At 47.5% G+C, this 22307-nt stretch overlaps 1 protein-coding gene across 3 annotated transcripts in view; it reads right to left on the minus strand.

Moving 5' to 3' along the window:
• Positions 1–22307, minus strand: part of Dpp6 (dipeptidyl peptidase like 6) — a 655432-nt gene that overhangs the window by 53378 nt on the left and 579747 nt on the right. For all 3 annotated transcript variants that reach the window (XM_038318722.1, XM_038318721.1, XM_038318723.1), the window contains 4 exons: positions 12930–13037; positions 10830–10921; positions 9181–9228; positions 7449–7567 (listed from right to left, as the gene is read on the minus strand). In XM_038318722.1, coding sequence (XP_038174650.1) covers positions 7449–7567; positions 9181–9228; positions 10830–10921; positions 12930–13037 — 367 coding nt within the window. The remainder of the gene's footprint in view (positions 1–7448; positions 7568–9180; positions 9229–10829; positions 10922–12929; positions 13038–22307) is intronic.

Raw genomic sequence — 22307 nt, forward strand, 5'->3', positions numbered from 1 at the left:
GGGTTCTGACTTACACAAAGAGGTCCAGAAGGATCCTCTGAAGCATTCCTGTCATTGGTGTCTGCTTCTGGCTTCTGGCCATGAGCCCTGGTACATCAGGTACAGGAGCCTTGCACATCAGTGGTCACCACGTGCATGTCACCTTCTATGTATGGCACACATTGATGGCATAGCTCCCAGGGCCTCATCATGTTGAGTAGAATGCAGTTCTCCAAAGTTGGATCCACAAGCCAGGATCAGCAGCAGTGCCCAAGCATGCCCAGAGGCCTACAGCCATCTGTATGACTCACTCAGAACAAGGTCCATCATTCTACAGCTTGTAAGTGTGATTTAATGACTAAATAACAATTAATATTTTATAGACCATTTTATCATCTCACATCATGAGGGGCAGATAAGTTGGCTTTGTTTCTAGGAAGTCCCAGGGCACAACTGTGATTTATAAAAAGTTTTTGTATTTATTTTTAATCATGTGTGTCAATGTGTGGATGTGAATGTGCACTTGAGTGCAGTTCTCTTGGAAGCCAGAAGAAGGCGCCAGATTCCAAGGATCTGCAGTTAGAGGTGATTGTGAGCCACTCAACATGGGTGCTGGGCACTGAAGCTGGGTCTTCTTCAAACAGTGCATGCTCTTAACCAGAAGGCCATCATTCCAGTCCCCTATAACTACGACATTGAACTAGGACTGTACTGTTCCCTGTTCCTAGAAATCCACTGACAGAGTGTTCTAGTGCACAGGTTATGGCTCTCAATGCTGGACTGAGCCAGAGATGGAATGAGACCTGACAGGTGCCAGACCTATGCATGAATGGGGAGGATGGGTGTTCAAAAACACTAACCGAAGTACCTAGGCCAGGGGGCACATGCTGGGTGGGAAGGAGAATCAGGGTGAAGGGTGGAGAGAGTGAGGTGTGCTTTAAGAAGTGCCAGGTGGGTGTCTATCAGCAGAGATGAGGAGGTGCATGTTTCCTGTGTCCGCAGAGGGCTGGCACAGTCTTGGGAGACCCAGTGGAATACTGTGATGCTCAGGAATCAAGCCAGCAAATATCCTACTTATTCCACCATTCCACGATGAGCACTGATTGAACATTCACGAACACTCAAAAGAGAAGCATTGCAATCCCCCCTCTCCCTCAAAGGTAGAGTCTTTGGGGAGGTCGTGAGGTGACTCTCTGCAAACTCTCATTCTGCCTTGATGATTGACAGTCAGCCTCCACTGCTTGAGAACACTTTCAGTGGTAGGAGGCTGCCTGGTTTACAGTATTTTGTTATAGCAGCCGGAATACAGAAAGGCTGCTGGGCAGAGGCCTGGGAGACAGGCCCTGCCTCTGGGGGCAAACAATACTTCCAGAGCCCTGAGGACTATGGCTGAGAAGACTTGAGAGATGTGTCTCAGAGGTTTTATGTGACAGTGAGGACTGACAAAGGGGTCAGTGGTGTGTTATAGGCCTTACTATGCCTCTGGGCACTTAGTCCATCAATGGCTCTGGACAGAGCACTGCTGTGGTTTGGCTGAGTTTCATGCATGCTGAAGCTGGTTAATAAAAGGCTGCAGTTTTTTACCACCAAGCCTTAATTGATAAGTCATATATTTTCTATCCATCAAAAATTTGTTATATATTTATGAGTGCTTTGCCTGCATGTATGTGTGTGCACCATGTGCATGCCTAGTGCCTGTCGAGGTTAGAAAATGTCATCAGATCTCTTGGGACTGGGGTTATGGATGGTGTGAGCATTGATGTGGTGCTGGGAGCAGATCTAGGTCCTCGGGTTTAAACCACTGGATGACACTCTCTCTCTCTCTCTCTCTCTCTCTCTATCTATCTTTCTCTCTCTCTCTCTCCCTTTTCCCCTCTCTCCCCTCCCTCCCTCTCTCCCTTCTTCTCTCCCTCCTTCCCTTTCTCCCTCCCTCCCACCTCCCTCATCCCCCTCTCTCCCCATCTTCCTCCCCCATTCTCGGCTTATGCTTTTTTTTTTTTTTTTTTTTTTTTTTGGTTTTTCGAGACAGGGTTTCTCGGTAGCTTTAGAGCCTGTCCTGGAACTAGCTCTTGTAGACCAGGCTGGCCTCGAACTCGCAGAGATCCGCCTGCCTCTGCCTCCCGAGTGCTGGGATTAAAGGCGTGTGCCACCACGGCCCGGCTTTATGCTTGTTTTTATGATACAGGGTTGTCCCCTCCAAGTACCAAGCAGAGCCAAGCCTGCTTATCTTCCAAGAGCAGTAAGATGGGTCTAGGCTGTCCTCGACTCTCCACACACCTCAAGTTGTCCTGGAGCTCCTCATCCCAGCGCTGGGACCCCAGCTGCACCATCATCCCAGTTTGCTGTTCTTCCAGCCATGTTCAGCAGGCATTTTCTTCTTCCAGTGCCTGGGCACTTCCCCATTAAGCCCTGTCTTCTCCCTGTCTCTACAAACACTTCACATGTCTCAAGTCTGTGAGCCTCAGCTCTTGTGTTCTTGGAATTTTCAACTTTGTCGAGTTGTGTGTGCCTCTGGAAACCCACAAGCTGCCTGCTCTCTGGTTCCCCTTAGTGTTTCTCTGGCCCTCATTCTTCCCAAAGGAGAAGACTTTAGGGCGTGAGGGATGGTCTCAGAGCAGACATCTCCCAGTGTGGTGAAATCTGGGATCTTAGCACTGGGAGGCTGAAGCAGGAGGATCAGGAGTTTGAGAGCGCCCTGGGCTGCAGTACAGGCTTTTGCTGATGTACATTTAGCAATACCTGGGGTTTCCCCCAGGAAATTGGGGATCACTGAGCCTAGTCAGTCTATTCGGTGCGCCTTTTGAACTTCAGTCACTCTGGTAAAGGTGTTAGGCTCCAACAGCTGATTATGACCTTTTCCGCAATGCCTGCTCTCTGGTCAACAAGATGGTTCTTTCTGGGATCTGGGGATGGCTGCAGTCAGCTTTCATGGAGCTGGAAGAGGTGAGTTTCAACTCCTCTGCCTGGGGTACTCTTTCCTCACGCTAATAAGGCCTTGCACCCCATTCTCATAAGCATTGCTGGTCCTTGGCACTCTCATGTCCGGGTGCTTGTACTCACACTGGTCGCTGAAGATGCTGGTGTCAGTCCCCGGGGATGGAGACGATGAGGTGGACTGTCACTCACAGTGGTGGTAGCCTGAGCAAAGCTCCCTTCTGCTTGGGCTCACGTCCACTCTAAAGGCTCCACGGCCAGGTCTCCATCATGTGTGAGCACTGCTGGGGGTGGCGGCTTGGAGATCGGGGTGGGATCCTTATAACTCCTAACCCCATGACTCACGGTCGGCTCTAGCTCCTGGCCTTGGCCACCTCTACCTTGTCTGGTGTTTCAGAACTCACATTCTGGAAGTCGAGCGCTCTGTTTCCTCACAGCCCTCTTCCCTTTCACCAAGGGTACCACATATACCTGGCCCTGGCATTCTCGTTCTGTGCTACCCACTCATATTCACCATCAAAAGCATCACCTGAGGTTTGTGCTCCCTTCCCCCTAGTGGTTCAGGGACGCTATTGATCTTTCATTTCTCTATTCCTTCTGTAAATACCCGGAGAAGGGAAACCTTGCTCTGGGGAAGCCATCTCGCATGGAAATGCATAGTGTGAAGCACACTGTAGTAATCCAACCAGGAGCAAAGTCTGGCAGAGATCCCACAGGCAACGTGATCGGCAACAAAGCCTTTCCTACCACAGCAAGCAGTCTGGAGAGGAGAGGAATGGGCATATTTTAAAGGCGCTGCTCTCAGACAGAATGGCACTGCTCTCAATGGACGTTTCAGGTGAAACACACCCTCTCATCCTGCGGGGAGGCATACAGTCACCAAGGGCCAGTGTATCACACTGGTCTAGTAACGGGGAAGGTGCCAGCAGGATGCTGAGTAGCTTCTCTACCATAGGAAACATCTGCTTCATGGTCACTGAGGAGTATAATGCTCTTACTGGGTATGTTGCTGGGGGCTGGGCTTCCATTATGGATGAGGGAGACAATCTGAACTATTCATAGAACTTCCACTGAGGACACAGCCTGCCTCAGGATTCCCCTCCCTGCTCTTTGTATACACAGGCCTCACAGGGAATTCTCCAAATGTTTGAGAGAGTGAGCAGATGTTCTCACGAACCCACTAGCAATGCTCCAAGGAGCCTCAAGCCTGGTTTTAAACATCCACATGGACAAATTCAACATTAAAAAGGGCAGCCAAGGTTAATGCCTCAGAAACTCAGTGTGAGAGTCATCTAGAGGACAAGGCAGCTCATAGAACCAAGCCATTCTGTTTATCAAATGATTTCTGAGCACTGCTTTATTCTGTGTGTATGTGTATTGCGTGGGTACATGTATGTCACAGCATGCGTGTGGAAGGTGGGGGAAGCCAGGAGTTGGTTCTCTCTTTCTACCAATTATATATATTCCAGGGAAAGAACTCAGTTTTCAGGTTTGGTGGCAAGTGCCTTTGCCTATTGAGCCATTTTGCCATTCCAACTGTTTGTTTTTAACCCTGCTTCTGGGAGCTGATATCATTTTACACATCTGAAGATGATGATACACTGTTATCAATGAAGACACAGGCTACTTATTATTTTCATAGCTCTAGGGCGACTCAGATAATTGGGCACTCCTTCTTATACTGTTGATTTAGCACAGAGCAGGGTGCTGGTTGCTGTGCCAAAACTCCAGCTTATAGAGAAGAAAGGCTTATTTTAGGTCATGGCCCCAGATTTCAGTTCACAGCTGCTTGGCTCCCTTGTATTAGAACCTACAGGGAGCCCAAGCATTGAGGTAGAAAGGCGTCAGATCACAGTTTATTAGCTCATAGCAACCTAGGAAGTGAAAGGGAGACAGGAAGGTTCCAGGGCTCTAGTGTCCCTTCCAAGGGCGTTCCCCCAATGGCCTAACTTCTTCCTTTAGTCCACTCTCCTAAAGGTCCACCTCCCCAGAGTTCTATAGGGAGCTAAGCACACCTTTAGTATAGGACATTTGGGATCATTCGATATCCAAAGTGCAACGTACTGAGTCACCGTGGTGGATGTTCGCTGCCTAATCCAAAAGCCACATGGCAGACAGAGGGGACTCAAGTCAGAAGCCCTCAGGGGATGTCTAGGCTTGTCTTGCCTAGTCCGTTAGGCAGCAGCCTTCATGTCTGCCTCTTCCTGACATACTGCTTTCTCATCTCAAGGGACCATGATGCCTTAGGGGTTTAGGTCTGTAACCATAGCCTGTCTTGCCTCACTCGGCAGTAGGAGTGGGTTAGGGTGCAGCTCGCCGCTGCAATCCCCAATGAACTGGAATGTGAAGCTTACTTTGTAAAGGGGGTATCCATTTGTTCTCAGGGACTGACCATCTCGAATGTGACAGACACAGGCCCTGTGGCTTCCAGCTCCTCCCTCATCATGATATGTGGCAGACATCACAAATCAATCCCTACGACATCCCAAACAGAGTCCTCATGACATATTTTACACTGAGCCTGAACTTGGCCTAGAATCTCACTCATTTTCAGTCCTATGTCCAGCTACTTCTCTCCAAGTGGGGCTGGTCTCCTGATCCCAATTTTATTATTATTTTTTTCTTTTTCTTTTTTTTTTTTTTTGGTTTTTCAAGACAGGGTTTCTCTGCAGCTTTTTTTTTTAGAGCCTGTCCTGGACCTAGCACTTATAGACCAGGCTGGCCTCGAACTCACAGAGATCCTCCTGCCTCTGCCTCCCGAGTGCTGGGATTAAAGGCGTGCGCCACCTAATTACTATTATTATCATTATTAGAATGTGTGCTGTGCTCACATGTATAGGTATGTTGCATAACTGGAAGCCAGAGGTTGACATTCGTCCCCATCTTCAATCATTTTCCACCTTATTTTTGAAACCCACTCTGTAGACCAGGCTGGCCTCAAACTCAGAGATCCTCCTGCCTCTGCCTCTGTGTGCTGGGATTAAAGGCGCACCACCATCATCCACCTATTTCCCTTCCTTTAATGAGATCTATTTGTACCCATTGGTCCCTTATTCTGTATCTAACACCAAGGTTTACTCTTTTATTTTGCCACTTCTTCCTTCGGAGGCTGACCACCAAGGTCCAGCTACCAAAATATTGAAGTCCAGCAATCAAAAGTCCCATTTGGCTCACCTAACTAACATGCCCAATTAAAATTAAACACCTCGCCACTTCATCCTAACATGGGGTTTTCCCCTTTAATTTTACAAACTGCCATTTGCCTGTGGACCAAACTGTAGCATGGTTATCATTGACTTAGCAGCTAATATCCACTCAGAGTGAACTAATACCGTATTTCTCTTTCTGGGTCTGGATTACCTCTCTCAGGGTTATTTTTTTTTCTAGTTCCACTCATTTGCTTTTGGTAACTAGAATCCCATAGGGGACAGATTCATGAGGCGGGCATTGGCCCCCTAAAATTGGAACTGGTCCTGCTCAGGACTAGAAAGTGTTAGCACACGCTGTAGCCCCACAGTCTGGACACCCTCAGTTATCAACAGAGATGGGAAACCGAGTTCCTATCGTAGGCACCTGTCTGAGAAGCCCAGGAGCTGGGGGCTTGGCGCAGGAGGCTTCAGGGGACTAATGTGTTTTAGAAAGCCTGCGCCAGAATCACCTTCATCTTGGAAGAATGTTGGGGGGGGGGTCTCAGCTTTTCACACGTTTCTGAGCTATGCAGGACCCAGCAGGCTATGTAAGATACTGCCACACAAAATCATCCCCTCTACCTATGACTGCTAGGACTGCCACTTTAGCCAGATTTATTGCTTACCTTCTAAAGGGTTCAATCATTCCAACAGACAAGAATAACATGCAAAGACATTTTCTGCAGTCACTTGTTCAATATTCTGGTTGGTGTGATTAAAAAAAAAACCACTTGCACACAGGCCAGTGAGACAGCTCAGCAGACAACTCGAGTTCTATTCCTATAACTCACATGGTGGAAGGAGAGAATCAACTCCTTAAAGTTGTTCTCTGACCTCTACCCATGCACCACAGGACACATGTACAACAGGTACACACACACACATACACACACACACACATACACACACACACGCACGCACGCACATGTGTGCAAAGATCACTTGTGTGCTTGGGATCAACAAACTCGGCTTTAAGAACTTGCATTTTATATTTCTGTGGCTCTCTGTATAACCCAAAGCTCGATATTGGAAAGCTAGATCTTGGGACTGTTTCTTCATTTTTATAGACAGTGCAGGCGCAGTTATGTGCTAGGTACCCCACGTAGCTCAGAGCTTACTGTTCTTTTATGGACAATGGGAGGTGCGATATAGGTCAATACAGAGACTCCCACCCCCATGAGCTTTAGTCTTTGCAGCAAATGTGGTGAATGCGGTCCTGCCTCAAGAGTAGTGTCCCTGGTCCCCCAGTCTACGATGTTCCCATCACACCCATCTTGTCCCCTTGTGTGCTCCTGCCTGCAGACCTCAGCATCCACCTGAGATGAGTGTGAGGTGATGACCACTCACCTTCGCACTTGAGCAAGAAGAAGTCCATGTTATGGCTGAAGGATGCGCTGAAGTAGGTGCAATTCTCCATGAGGTCGCAGGACAGACACTGCCTGTTGAAGTCATCGACTGTGTTGGCGCTAGAAGAAGAAAGGGCCAGTGAGAACCGGGGCAGGGAATGAGCACAAGTAGGGACCTCTCTTTTGAGGCTACCTTGTCACTCCTGCTGCTAGCCCCTTAGCTTTACTCCCATCAGCATCCCATGGATACCTAACTCCACGTCCTTGGAGCCTTCCAGACTCATAGACTCAGAAGACCTTTCAGGCCTTCCAGTCCTGGATGGCAACTATTTGACCACCAGTGAAACTGCAGGCTAGGTGTGACCAAGGTGTAGGGACTGCGGTTGTGGATGCCACTGCCCAATCTTGTTATGGGTACTATCACACGGTCAAGGCTACCATTCGTCATCTGGTGGTGGTCACGGTTACTATCAACTGGTGCTGTCACGGGTACCCTCACCTGATGGCGCTGTGGGTGCTTCACCTAAGGAAGTAGTGAGTGCCATCGCTTTGAATAATCAATCAGGTGCTTACAATAGTCATGGGCATGATCACAGAGAACCTTCCACCCATGTGAGTGGCAATTTGGGAACAGTTTTGACTTCCACATTCCTTGAGTGCCAAGTGCAATGGGAAGGAGCTCTGTGAACGTCAAGGAACTAGTATTGATTGCTTCCAGAACGCAGTTCTTCTGACAGTAGAAGGGTGGCGCTGCTGCTTCTTGCTTGAGAAAGATGGGAGTGAGAGAAAGCAACTGAAGATGCCGCCTGGGACCACCACGGTCAGGGTTAATCTAGATCGGAAAGTTCCTCTCTAAGCATGTCTTTCAAGGCAGAGCTGTACCGCCCGAGGCTAAAGCTGTCGTAGGAAACGGATGCTACAGGTCCCAGGGAAGGGGCAGCAGGCTGCCTTCCTGCTTTTTATAAAGGGGATAGCCTGACTTTCATGACTATAGTAGGCCCATAGTGGTGAAGTCAACAGACAGAAGCAGGTCCATGATCGCAGGGCCCTGCCCGCACATGCCAGCCTTAAACTCAGCATGGAGCCCACTGGCTGGAGGGGAGGCCTCTGTGTGCTGGGGACTTCTCTAGCTTCTCTGGTCCATACTGCCTGATGCCACTCCCAGTGATCACTGTATACTCAGGGAGCAGCTAGCTGCAGCTCTCCTAGTTACGAAGTGTCTAGAAACACCCTTTGTTCCTTCTCCTTTCTCCAAACTAATAAAAATCAAGTTTACCTCTCCCATGAGGTCAGTAAGAGGCGGTTAACAGGATGAACTGTTGAGACAGTGACCTTAGATTTGGTCCTTTTCTGGGTTCCAACCGTGTTTATCCAGTTTCTACATCATTTGAGGTCATGGAACTTGGGCATGGAGGGAGATGGCAAAGCCAGCCTCCTCTCTACTCAATCACTGGTCAAGTCCCAGATGCAGCTGTCCTCAAAACACACTGATGGGGGCAATCTGCCAAGGTAACACTTGAGGCAGGCAGAGTCCTGTCCTCTTCTCAAGAGGAGAAAAGAAGTGTGTGTGTGTGTGTGACCAATTTGGCCAAAGCAGAAATAGGACTTGAGGCCTTGGATCAGGTGGCTTCTGCACGTTTCTTTCTTTCCACACTTTCTAGTTACTCCCTGCCCTTGCTGTCTCTTATCTGCAGCGGAGCCAGGAGGCCTCTGCTGGCCTGGGAGTCAGTTACCTGTAGAGCTGTCGTCTCCGCGGCAGATCCTCTGTGCTCAGGAAATAGCTGTGGAGATGGGGAAGGTATACACAGTTAGCTTGCCTCAGGACACATCTGCAGGCTACAAGCCCTACCCCGGCATCTTCACAGTGTCTATCAGGGACTACGGCCCACATAAAGAGCAATGCTCATGTTAGGTCTGGGCACACTCATGACCACAGCAAGGGAAGGCCAGATGCTACAGGCAGAGGGACAACGCTGCTAGAATCAGGTACTTCTTGCGCTGACCCTGGTCCCAGAGCTCTTGGTCCTGTGCAGCAGTGAGGGCAGCGGCAGTATACAACTAGATGTGAACATGGGTCAGTACACACCTAGATGTGAACATGGGTCAGTACACACCTAGATGTGAGCATGGGTCAGTATACACCTAGATGTGAACATGGGTCAGTACACACCTAGATGTGAACATGGGTCAGAACACACCTAGATGTGAACATGGGCCAGTACGCACCTAGATGTGAACATGGGGTCAGTACACAGCTAGATGTGAACATGGGGTCAGTACACACCTAGATGTGAACATGGGTCAGTACACACCTAGATGTGACCATGGGGTTAGTACACACCTAGATGTGACCATGGGGTTAGTACACACCTAGATGTGACCATGGCGTCTTCCTCCCCTCCATATTAGTAACCTCCTAATGGGCAAGGAGTAGAGAAGACTTTATATGACCCCATAAAACCTTGTCTGGGGAATGCATGTCTGCTGGTTTTCTCCTAAGCCTGAGAGTGGCCCCTAGGTGAGCAGCGAGGCCAAGAGGCATCAGGTACAGGACTGGGCCTGGACTCTTACACAGTGAAGCCCGGCTCCCCTCTGTCAGCCACTGAATAAGACAGAGAAAGCAGCTTAATGTCTTTGCATCTTAGTATTTATTTTTATGTGTGTATGTGCACATAGGGCATGCATGTGTGTATGCAGGTATATGTATACACATATACACATGTGTGCGCTTGCTTACAGAGGCCATGGACTGACCTTGGGTATCATTTCTCGGGAGCTCTCCATCCGCTTATCTTTTGAGACAGGATTTCACATTGGTACTTGGCTTACTGATTAGATGAGACTTGTTGACCAGTGAGCTCCAGGACCCCATTTCCCAGCACTGCGATTACAAGCACACGCCAACATGCCTGGCTTTTTATGTGGGTCCTGGGGATTGGACTCAGGTCTTCATGCTTACACAGTAAGCAGTTTAACAATGGAACCATCTTCCCAGCACATGCCTTACTTTGTCTTTAAATGGGCAAGCATACCTATCCTAACGACCACCGTAATAGTGAGAGCATGCTGGGAATGCCCTCAGCATGTGCCTGGGTCTACAGGGACTCAGTAGACAGTTGATACAGCGTGGCTATCTCTGTAAATCCATGTCGCCTCACTGGTGTGTACAGCTTCCCTTTGTCACCGTACCTTGTAGCTTTGGGAGTTGGCTGAGTCGGTACCTGGGTTCACAATGAAGCAAGGGTGAGTGTTATGATCTTGGGGGGCAGAGGAGGCCTCCCGAGTTGTGCTTTTTCTTCTTCCAGTATATTTGACTAAAGACAAGTGGATCTGCTAGCAGTAAGAGACAGCGCCTGGGACCCAGTCCCCGGTTCCCACTCACATCTTGTTCCGCTTCTCATCATAGGACAGGATCTTGGTCACATCCCAGTCCCCAGAGGTGATGGACTGGATGTTGTCATTGCTGCTGTTGGGCTGAAATACAGACACGATGTTAGGAAGGAGATGCTGGGCTACCGCTTTGGTGCCTCATTCTGGAGCCTGTCAGGATGAGGCCATATCCAACCCCTTCCTACTTCTCTTTTGTGTGTCTTGGCTTGAATTCAGCATCATCTGTGATGGACTCTGATGCTCACCCCCCTCCCCCGCCCGGTCTGAGTGTCACTGAAGGGAGTATCGCTTGGTCCCTCTGCAGGGTTTGTCCCTGGTACCACATCCCACATTCTACAGATACACATGTAAGGCCAACGTACTTGTGAATTTAATGTTTGTGTTAGGGCCCAGGATGGAGGAGAGAGAGTGTAAGGGAAAGGATGAAATGTAGCAAAATCAGGAAGGAGTTGGGAGGGATGACCTCAGTGTAGTTCTTCGGATCATCTCTGTCATTCTTGCTGGGGTCCAGCTGCCAAAGGGACTGGCCGACTCCTGCTCAGCTAGCGTACTTCTCAAGTGTCTCCCAGAGCTCTGTACACTAGTCACGCAGACCTGCCATCATGGTACCAGGTGCAAGCAGCATTCAAATTATCAGCTGGGATGCTGAGGTGCAACTGTGGACGGCTGTATTGAATGGCATATGCTCTGGGGAGCCAGTGTGGTGGGAATAGATCCTAGCTCAGGTGATGGAGGCCAACGCTTGGGACTGCAGATCGTGTGTGCACACGTGCGTGCGTGTGCGTGTGTGTGTCTGTGGATTCAGGAAACAGTGCAGCCTCAGGCAGTCCTCGGCTTGCAAGCAGAGGCCAGGGCAAGAGTGGGTGCCTAGAGCAAGGGGGGAACTACTTTCTGATGGATGCTAAGGAATTCTCAGCAACTTCTGATCATCTACAAGAATTTAGAAACTAGGATTTAATGCAAGCATCACAATTATTTTTTTTTGGTTTTTCGAGACAGGGTTTCCCTGTAGTTTCTAGAGCCTGTCCTGGAACTAGCTCTTGTAGACCAGGCTGGCCTCGAACTCAGAGATCCGCCTGCCTCTGCCTCCCGAGTGCTGGGATTAAAGGCGTGCGCCACCACCGCCCGGCTAAGCAGCACAATTTTTAAAATCTTGCTTAAAATGGTCCCAGTGAGAATGTGAACAAATCAAATCAGGTTTTGGACATCCTGTAAGTCATGTGATTAAGTGACTAGAAAACAGAAATGCCTGCCTAAGCCGGAAGTAGTCATCATTCCGACCCAAGACATTTCGGGGTCTTTCCCAGATGTTCCTTGAGGGGATTGGATTGTCCTGTGGTCTTTCTTCTGGGTCCACACTGTATACATGTACCTCCCACTTTCTATCCACAGTGTTTCCAAACAGCCTTCTTCTTAATTATATCTTACATACTTGCTCCCATTCTTCATCACTCTAATTAACTTTAAAATAAAACCTGCACACAGAAGATGGGGTTGGTGACACAGAGAGCCAAGTATATGCCCATCTGTCCCACCATCCACCTCAGGGCATAGATATCAAAACTCAGCATCCAGGCAGCTATTCCCGTGGTGACCGTGCTTGTAGGCAGCATTCCCAGATATCCACTTCCCTGCCCAGCGGCACTAAGTCGCCTGACTAGGACGGGTGAGTTTGAGTGGCAGTTACCGTATCATTAAGATCAGAAATGCTTCTGGCTCATGATAGCAGCAGCACTGGGGTTAGGGGGAGACTTATGAAGGACCTGGAGCAGCAGCCTTGAGAGAAGGAGAGTGTCAAGAAGGACAGACAGCTACTGAGTGGTCATCTTGGATCCTCATTGCTACTCACCAGTGAGTTCCTATATCCCTCTATTTTTGCTAGAAATGTCATAGCCCATGCTCATGGTCTTGACTCCAGCCACTGCCCTGCTCAGAGTCTTTGCATTTGGACAAATGGCATGCTGCCCTAACCCTTGGAACCCATCTGTGAACATCAGCCTCCTGGGCTCCTTAGGGTCCCAGGAAGGTGAGTGTGCTCACCATGAGGCTAGTCTAAGAATCACACAACAGCATGTAAAGTAGTGGAACCTACCTGGGACGATGACACGGTGATGTGGTAGAACTTCCCCCGGCCCCCTTGTGGGATCGCTCTGACAAAGAAGAACTTGCGGCCGTCCTTGGAGAACACAGGTTCTTCATTCTGTGGACAGAGATGACCTGTCTGTCAACACAAGCCGATGGGAGCACGTAGAGCGTGTAGGGGAGGGGCACCCTCAGGTATTTCATGTGTGATTTCTAATGATGGAGGCAGGGGGTTCTGTGTGCGGCTTTCACTCTCTTTGGGACTAGAGAACCAGACCTTGGGTTTTCTAAAAGCAGAGGGAGAAAGGGGCACCCAAGTGCACAGAGCAGACCTGGAGATGGCTCAGTTGGCAGAGCATCTGTTGTGCAAGCATGAGGACCTGGCTTCAGACCACCAGAACCACGTGGAAAGCAGGGAGTGGCAGCAAGAGTCTGCGACCCCAGTGCTGTAGGAGCAGGGACAAGTGGATCCCCCACGTTTACTGGCCAGTCAGCCTAATGTACTTGCTGAGCTCCAGGTTCAGTGAGGGATCCTATCTCCTAAATGAGGAGGAGAATATCTGGGGAAGACACCTGACATCAGCCTTTGGCCTTCAGATGTACACACACATGTATGTGTACTCATGTACACACCTGTGTACAACTACAAACATGTGCATTTATCGCCCCCCCCCCTCACTAGCAAATCACATTCCGGGGTAGAGTCAGATAACACTCTTGCCCACAATATGCAAAGATCCGTGAGGAAATGGACTTGTGCACACATCAAGCACACCTCACGAGTGGGAACTAGGCCTGAGGACACACACTGGACTTCAGTCGTTGCTGTGAAGGCCCGAGCAGGCAAAGCTGCTGTACTGACTTGTGCCGCACACCCTCTCAAAGGCAAATGGGAAGAACAGTCAGAGACAGTGCTTTCCTCTCTCTAGTCCTGTCTTCTTTCCTTAATAAAGTCTCTCTCACACTGACTCACCCATCGAGGAGGCACGTCCAACGGACCAATTGTATCTATTTTAATACAGCAGACAGCAGACAGAACCCTTTTGGGCCTGGCTCTCGCTAGGGACACCCCAGAGAGGCAGGTGCTAGACAGTGCATCCTTCTGAACAACAGTCTCTTTGCCTTCAAATCAACCCTGGGGTCAGGGCAACCAGCTGGAAGTAAGGCCTGAGGGGTATCCTGCTATTGTGCTCTATTCTGGCACCCCAAGAGTGAGCAGGCAGGTACTTGCAGCCCTTAGCCTGTCCTGTGGGGAGTGGCCACTGATGAGCGGAGAGAGATTTTGGCTCGGTAGTATCTCTTCTACACTCTGAAGCCAAAGTCTGGAGGTTTCCGTCAGTAAATGCCAACTAGCTGGCTCCTCCAATTACGGCTAAGGTGTATCTATATTGTGATTCAGAAAGCTGCCTGCTAATGCAAGGACGAGAACAAACAGTAAACAAAACGCAGCTGGCCCAGGAAAAACTCATTTCCCCACAGTGAAGAAACACATGCAAATACGATGTGCTCAGAGCAATGAACTAACATGTGATTAAAATGACATTTAATCTTCATGAATATTTGCAATAAAATGAAACCTTTAATCTGCAAATATTGATTTTTCTATTTAGAGCTGGGAGTGTGGTATTTAACAGGAGAGGGAGTGGGAAAGAGCAGCCGTTAATTTGGCTTTTGAGATGAACTTCTGTTTGCCAACCATGGATGGACGAGGCAATAGCACCCTAGTTTTCTGGGGGACATGTTTGCACTTTGAACAAAGATTAAATGTAATATGATTAATTCTGGACAGAAGTATTATACTTATATTGAGGAGGCCTTAGCTTCTGAGGTCATTGGCCCACTGCTCTCCAGAACGTTCCAGAATGTGCTGAGGAAGGCATCCGCCAGTCCTTGGAAATGGCTCATGTAGTGAGTGAGTGAGTATGTGTGTGTGTGTGTGTGTGGTATGCGTGCACTGGAAACTGGATGTCAATCTTGACTGTCCTTGACTGTCCTCCCTCAGGACACTGTCATCCTATGTTCTGCGACAGAGTCTCTCACTGGCCTGGGGTGTCTGATTTGGCTAGGCTGAATGGCCAGTGAATTCCAGGGATCCTCCTATCTCCACCTTCCCAGTGTTGGGATTGCAAACGTGTCCCACAATGTTTTGTGCTTGTTTGTATAGATTCTGGGGCTTGAACCCAGCTCTTCATGGTCACATGATAAGCCCTTTACTGGCTGAGCTATCTCCTCAGTTCAGTAAATAAACTTGTAGTGACAAAGGGCAGGGCTTTTTTTTTTTTTTTTTTTTTTTTTTTTTTTTTTTTTTTTTTTTTTTTTTTTGATGTGGGGCACCAGGATTTTAATACCAGTTCTGCCTCTCCTTTGATGTTGGGGGACTCTGGTTTTCCGGCTCTGCTGCCTAACTGGCCCAACTCTCTCCACAGCCAACCTTCCAGGAGTACAGTCTCTGTGGCTCCAGGAAGGAGATGGAGAGAAAAGAGCAGGTGATGAGGTCTGGGCATGCGATGGCTATGGTCACCGAGGCCAGTAGCACTGCTGTGGTCCAACCATCCTGCTAGCAGCACAACCAGGAAACTTGTCAATTGGAGCAGACAGGACCTCCCTGGGCCCACGGGGTCTTCTGGGATGTGTGCGGCAAGCTGTTGTAACGCACAGAAGGCGGATGGATAGTGGCGTGTGGCCTCAGTGGGTCTCCCTAAGTCATGCCTGTGGCCTCTGATGAGAAATGCTCATGATCCTGAAGGGGCAGCCAGTGGCTTCCTGGCAGCTGATGGCAGCTCAGCCTTACATAGGCTCCCATGATGCCCTGCATTACCACAGCATTAAGGATGCAGAAGGATGCAGATCAATTCCAAAAGTAGTGTCCATGCATCCCTTCAGGGGAAAGTGATACATCGGGAAGCTATTAGAAATTGGGTTTCTCTAGCGCTCAAGTAGTTATGACCCCCTTATAGAGTCTCAAATCATGGTATGTGGGCAGTCAGCCTTACTGAGGCTTGTCATGACAGCCCTGGCCAACTTGCAGGGTTCAGGACCGTGGTGTGTAGATAGCCTCACTGTGGCTTCTCACAGCAGCCCAGGATGGAACACACCTGTTTTGTGTGAATGAATGGGTGGACTCAGAGATGAGTGTCCTTATAGGGAACATGGTGCTTTTAATAAAGCATTTACTGAAATGGGTGTTCACGGCACCGTGCCTTCTTTAGCTCTGGTTCGTCTCACATTTAATGCGATTGCTTCTTCAAATATCAGCTACTTGCCTGGTTAATTAGAAATTTACATTTTAAAACAGTAAAAATATTTAATTTAATGCCACTGTTCCTCTGTATTCATGCTACTGGTTCCCTGAGCGCTGTTCAGAGGTTCAGCATTCACACCCAGGTCTGAGCTGGTAGCTTTCTTCCACACGGTGAGAAGTTCAGTCAGAACATATAGGAAAATCCAGCTGGTGTTGGTTCTGTGGCCACTCCACCATGCTGAAGAGGAAGACTGTGGACAGCTGGAGGACCTGTCCCCAGACCCCCAGGACAGCATGCCTGTAGAGGCCAAAAAATGCAGGCCCATTTCCATCTTGTCTGATGATCAGAGAGTTTGGAGATTGACAAGCATAGTTACAGTCCCAACTCAGGATGTGATAGCTTGGTTCTATTGAAGTTAAGATAGTGCCATGCCAATCTGTCAGGTGGTCAGGATATGCAAACGGACTTCTGCCCCTTCTTTTGTAACTATGAGGTCACCTGGGGAAGGGCGGTCTTCAGAACATGTGACCTAGAGCAGCTTTGCTACCTAGACTATAGAATACTGATGATTTCATGTCTCAGAGTGATAAAGCAATTGACTGTGTGAGTTGTCCTATGTTAATAAAGTCTTTTGCTACCTCCCCCCGCCCCGATTTACATTGGGTATAAAAGCTGTGGAAGAATAAACACAGGGGATTTTAGGATTTCAGTCACTGGAATACCCTCCCAGTACTTTCTATGGTTTCTGTCCTGTCATTTTTTATTTGTCTTCGTATTCTTTACTTATATTTCTAAAATTCCCGTGCCCCTGCCCTGGTAAGAGGTGATTTTGTCGAGGGCAGTCTATTCATGCAATGGAGTATTAGTAGACCCTGATAAAGGGATCGACATCCTGGTACATTCCACATGCAACATATGCTGATGGAGAGTAAGCTGATTCATTTTTTTATAGCTAAAATTCTTTAATTGACAAAATTTATATTTATTGAATTAAAAACATAATTTTGAAATATGTATGCTTTGAAGAATGAACAAAGGGAGCTAATGAATGTATACATTATAACCTTCTAATTTCAAGCATAGTTGAAATCTACTAATAAATCTTACTTTCTTTAAATTTATGTATATGAGCCTGTATGAGTCTATGTACACCATGGGCCTGCAGAAGCCCTTGGAGGCCAGAAGGGGGCATCAGATCCCCTGGAACTGGAGTTACAGATGGTTGGTGAGCTGCCATGTGGCTGCTGGGAATCAAACCTGGGTCCTCTGCAGGAGCAACCAGTGCTCTTAACCACTGAGCCATCCCTCCAGCCCTGTGTTGATGTAAAGAATACAGCACATTAACGACTGAACCATGCTATGCATTAGAATCTCCTGAGCTGACCTGTCCTGAAAACAAGTTGAAACCAACCAACATTCCCGCAGCACCACCCACTCCCAAATAGCTACCGATTCTGTCCTTTGAAGGGGAACAAGCAGTCAATGGTGGTTAATCTGACTGTCAACTTTACTGGATTAGGAACCACAGAACATTGGTGAGGTACAACTTGGGGTCTGTCTGTGGGGTGTTTCCCAACAGGATTAACTGCTGGAAGACTCTCTGTGGGTGATACCATCCGTGGTCTGTGTTCCCAGACTGAATAAAGAGAGAGAAAGGAGGAGGCTCACTGAGTACCAGCGTTCACCTCTCTGCTTCCTGACTGTGGATACAGTCATGTGACCCGCTGCCATGACGTCCTGCCATGGTGGATTGTATCGCTTCAACCCCTAAGCCCAAATAAACTTTTCCTTCCTTAAGTTTGTCAGGTATTTTGCCGCAGCAACGAGATGAATAACCGACGTCCGGAGTGTTCACCCCTCCATGCCCGGCTTCTGCCACTTATCTGCATCCTCTAGCTTCATCTATGTTTCCTTCTTTACCTCTCTGTCTCTTGATGGACAGTCAGCTAGTCTTGGCTGTTGTGCACTGTGATGTGACACAGAAGTCATTTCTGTGTCACACAGAATGTGACACACACCCAGCAATGGGATTTTAGTTTTAGCTGTTTCAGGACCCTTCATGATATCTTTCACAGAGACGTTCCTGAATTACATTCTTGGCTAATAGGCCGTCAGGGTTCGCCGCATCTCCGTATTATCACTAATACACATCTTTTGTCTTTTTGGTGATACCTGCCAGCTGTGCGGTTATTTCACTTTGTGACTTCGCCCTGATGACGTAGAGCATTTTTCATGTACCCATTGGTCATTTGTTTCATCTTCTTTTAAAACATGTATATTTAAATTATTTTCCATTTTGAAATAGAGCCATCTATAATTTTCTTTTTTTAAAGATTTATTTATTTTTATTATGTATACAGTGGTCTGCCTGCATATGTCCCTACAAGCTAGAGGAGGGCACCATATCTCATTACAGATGGTTGTGAGCCACCATGTGGTTGCTGGGAATTGAACTCAGGACCTTTGGAAGTGTAGCCAGTGCTCTTAACCTCTGAGCCATCTCTCCAGTCCCATCTATAATTTTCTAAAATTGAATTGTCTCTTTGGACTGGAGAGATGGCTCAGCAACTAGGAGCACTGGCTGCTTTTTCTGGAGATACAAGTGGGGCCTCACCACTCATGAGGCAGTTTACAACCGCCTGTATGTAACTCCAGTTCCGAGGGGTCTATATCGTCTTCTGTCTTCTGTAGATATTGCATGCAAATGGTGTCATATATGTGCACTCAGGTATGCACATACATGTGAAGTCAAATGTCTTAAAAGTTTTGAGCTGAGCCGGGCGGTGGTGGCGCACGCCTTTAATCCCAGCACTCGGGAGGCAGAGGCAGGCGGATCTCTGTGAGTTCAAGGCCAGCCTGGTCTACAAGAGCTAGTTCCAGGACAGGCTCTAAAAAAAAAAGCTACAGAGAAACCCTGTCTCGAAAAACCAAAAAAAGTTTTGAGCTATCTCTACTCCTGATATATTTAAGCATTAACCTCCCTATCTCATGTGTATTAGTTTTTAATTTCTGTGAAAAAAAGACCTCATGAAAAGCAACTTCAGGGAGCTTTGTTCTGATTCAGTTGGACAGAACAGTGTGGCAGCAGGAGTGTGAAAATCTGTCCTCACAGCATCTGCAGCCAGGAAGCAGAGATCATTGAGTGCCGGTGTTCAGTGTACGTCCTCTTTGTTATTCAGACCAGGGCTCTAGCTGTGGAACGGGGCTGCCGGGTTTGGCAGTGGGTCTTCACTGCGCACTGGGGCTGCCTGGTTTCATGGTGGGTCTTCACTGCGCACTGGGGCTGCCTGGTTTCATGGTGGGTCTTCACTGCGCACTGGGGCTGCCTGGTTTCGTGGTGGGTCTTCGCATGTGCCCAGAGACTTGTCTCCAAGGAGATTTCAGGTCTTGTCAAGCTGACCACCAATGTCAACCACCACAGGTTTAGGGCTTTTCTACCTCTTTGGAAAGTACCCTTAGACTCTTTGTAGGGACGACAGGGCATCATGGGCCATTCTGGATAGTGTGGGCTTCTTATCAATGTTTATCTTCCAATCTACAAACACAGAACATCTTTTCATCTGCGTCTTTTTTCAATTTTTTTCACCAATATATATATTTTTTTCAGTGAACAGATCTTTGACTCTTTGGTTAAGCTTATTCCTAAGTATTTTATTATTTTCACAGATTTTGTAAAAGGAATTGTTTTCTTTTCAGATTTTTGTCTTTATGTAGAAATGTCACTGATTTTCAAAAATTAATTCATTCCTTCATTTTACATTGCAACCACGGTTTCCCCTCCTCCCTTTTCTCCCAGTCTCTCCCCCCACCTCCCCTCTGCCTCCCGTCTCCCATCCACTCCTCCATTTCTATCAGAAAAGGCAGGCCTCCCATGGCGTATCAAGTTATAGTAAGACTAAACACCTCTCCGTATATTAAGTTGCTAAGCAAGGCAACCCAGTATGAGGAATAGGGTCCCAAAAGACGGTAAAAGAGTCATAGACAGTTCCTATTCCCACTTTTAGGTGTCACACAAAATGACCAAGCTACATAACTGTCACATATGTGCAGAGGGCCTAGGTCAGTCCCAGGCAGGCTCCCTGAGTGTCAGTTCAGTCCCTGGGAGCCCCTATGAGCCCAGGTTAGTTGATTCTGTGGGTTTACTTGTGGTGTCTGCGACCCTGTGAGTCCTATAATCCTTTTGCCCTCTCTTCAGCATGAGTCTCAGAACTGGTCATCTCCTGGGATCAGGCAAGACTCTTAGCAGAAGAATTGGGACACCAACCCAGCCACTTAACGTTGAACCTACAGTCTGCTTGCCTATGGGATGTGCTGGGGAAAGAGTAGAACAGAGATTGTGGGAGTGGCCAACCCATGACTGGTCCAGCCTGAGACCCATGCCATGAGAGTGAACCCACCCCTGACAATGCCTGGAGCACCAGGAGCCAAAGGCTGAATGGCCCAGAGACCTAGGATAGAACTAAACACTACTGAAGGAAAAAAATGTCAATGCAATGATGCCTAATAATACTCTGTTATCCTCATAGATTGGTCTCCAGCCCAATAGTCATCGGAGAGGCTTCATCCAACAACTGGTAGAAACAGATGCAGAGACTCACAGCCAAACATTAGGTTGAGTTCAGAAAATCCTGCTGAAGAAATGTTACTGATTTTTATACATTGATTATGTATTCTGTACTTACATTGTTTTTATTCTAATGTGTATATATATATATATATAAAAGAATATATATATGTGTGTGTGTATGATTGTATGTGTGTTTAAAATCTTTAGGATTTACTACAATAAGATTATGCCATCTGAAAACATAAACAATTTAAAATTCTCCTTTTTGAAAACAAGGAGAATTTAATTCCCCTCTTTCAATGTGGACATCTGGGAGGCAGAGGCAGGAGGATCTCTGTGAGTCTGAAACCAGCCTGGTCTATAAGAGCTAGTTCCAGGACAGCTAGGACTGTTACACAGAGAAACCCTGTCTTAAAACAACAACAACAACAGCAACAACAACAACAACAACAACAACAACAACAACAACAACAACAAATCAATGTGGACACCTGCCATTGCTCTTTCTTGCCTAGTTATTCTGCCTGGGACTCTCAACTCCATGTTGAACAGAAGCCACAAGAGTGAGTAAACCTTGCTTTGCACCTCATTTAAAGTGAGGTTTTCTATAGCCACTTTCTTCAAGCTTAAAGCCTTCTGTCTGGAGGGGAGGAAGCTCATTAATACACAGATGTTAAAAGCCAAGTGAATCTAAGGGGAGCAGAACCATTTCATGCCTCAGGGAAGCTCATTAAGCTCAGGAAGTAAACAACCCAATAGTCCCAGGAATAGTCCCCGAAATTGACCAGGGTTACGCAGGCCCTCCCTTCTCAAGAAAACTTTGCTCTGTCATTGGTTCCCTATCTGGGATGAGTAGATGCTTGTTTACATCTTCTCGGGAATAATACTACACAATGGGAAGGTGTTCCCATATTTCACAGTCAAGTTTCTTGCTAGTTGTGAATTTATCATATATCTCCTTGACTGTAATAATGTTCAAAATTTACAGAGCCTAGCATCGTGCTGGATGTAATTCTTAAGTAGCAATTTAACTAGACAATAATATAGATAACAGACTTAAAAATGATCATTTATTTCCTATCTGATACTTTATCTGGTATAAGATTAGCATATCTATCTATATCTATATATATTTATCTCTATCTATCTATCTATCTATCTATCTATCTATCTATCTATCTATCTATCTATCTATCACTTGAGATACCGATGGTCCCGGGAGGATGAAGAACTCTGGGTATGCTCACATCTTGGGGTGCCCAAGTCTTCTCTCTTGATAATCTCCTGGATTAAGCTTGGTACTCAAACTTGGAAAGAGGGAAATAAAGTGATCCCACTGAGCCATCCCTCTTCTGGATAAAGCTGGCACTGAGCTGAGACAAAGATGTGTTCAGAAGTAACTGTGCATTTGTGGGGCTCTTACTCTGATAAGTGACAAAGGATGCGTGGTCACCAGAGTGCCAGAGCACACATAGGTACCCAGGAGGTTTGAATGGGAAATGTCCCTCACAGGCTTACGTGTTTGAACATGTGGTCCTCAGCTGGAGCTGGTATTTGGGGAGGTGGTGCAGCCAGGGGA

This window comes from Arvicola amphibius, chromosome 2 (assembly GCF_903992535.2).
Source record: "Arvicola amphibius chromosome 2, mArvAmp1.2, whole genome shotgun sequence".
In the NCBI taxonomy this organism is placed as follows: domain Eukaryota; kingdom Metazoa; phylum Chordata; class Mammalia; order Rodentia; family Cricetidae; genus Arvicola; species Arvicola amphibius.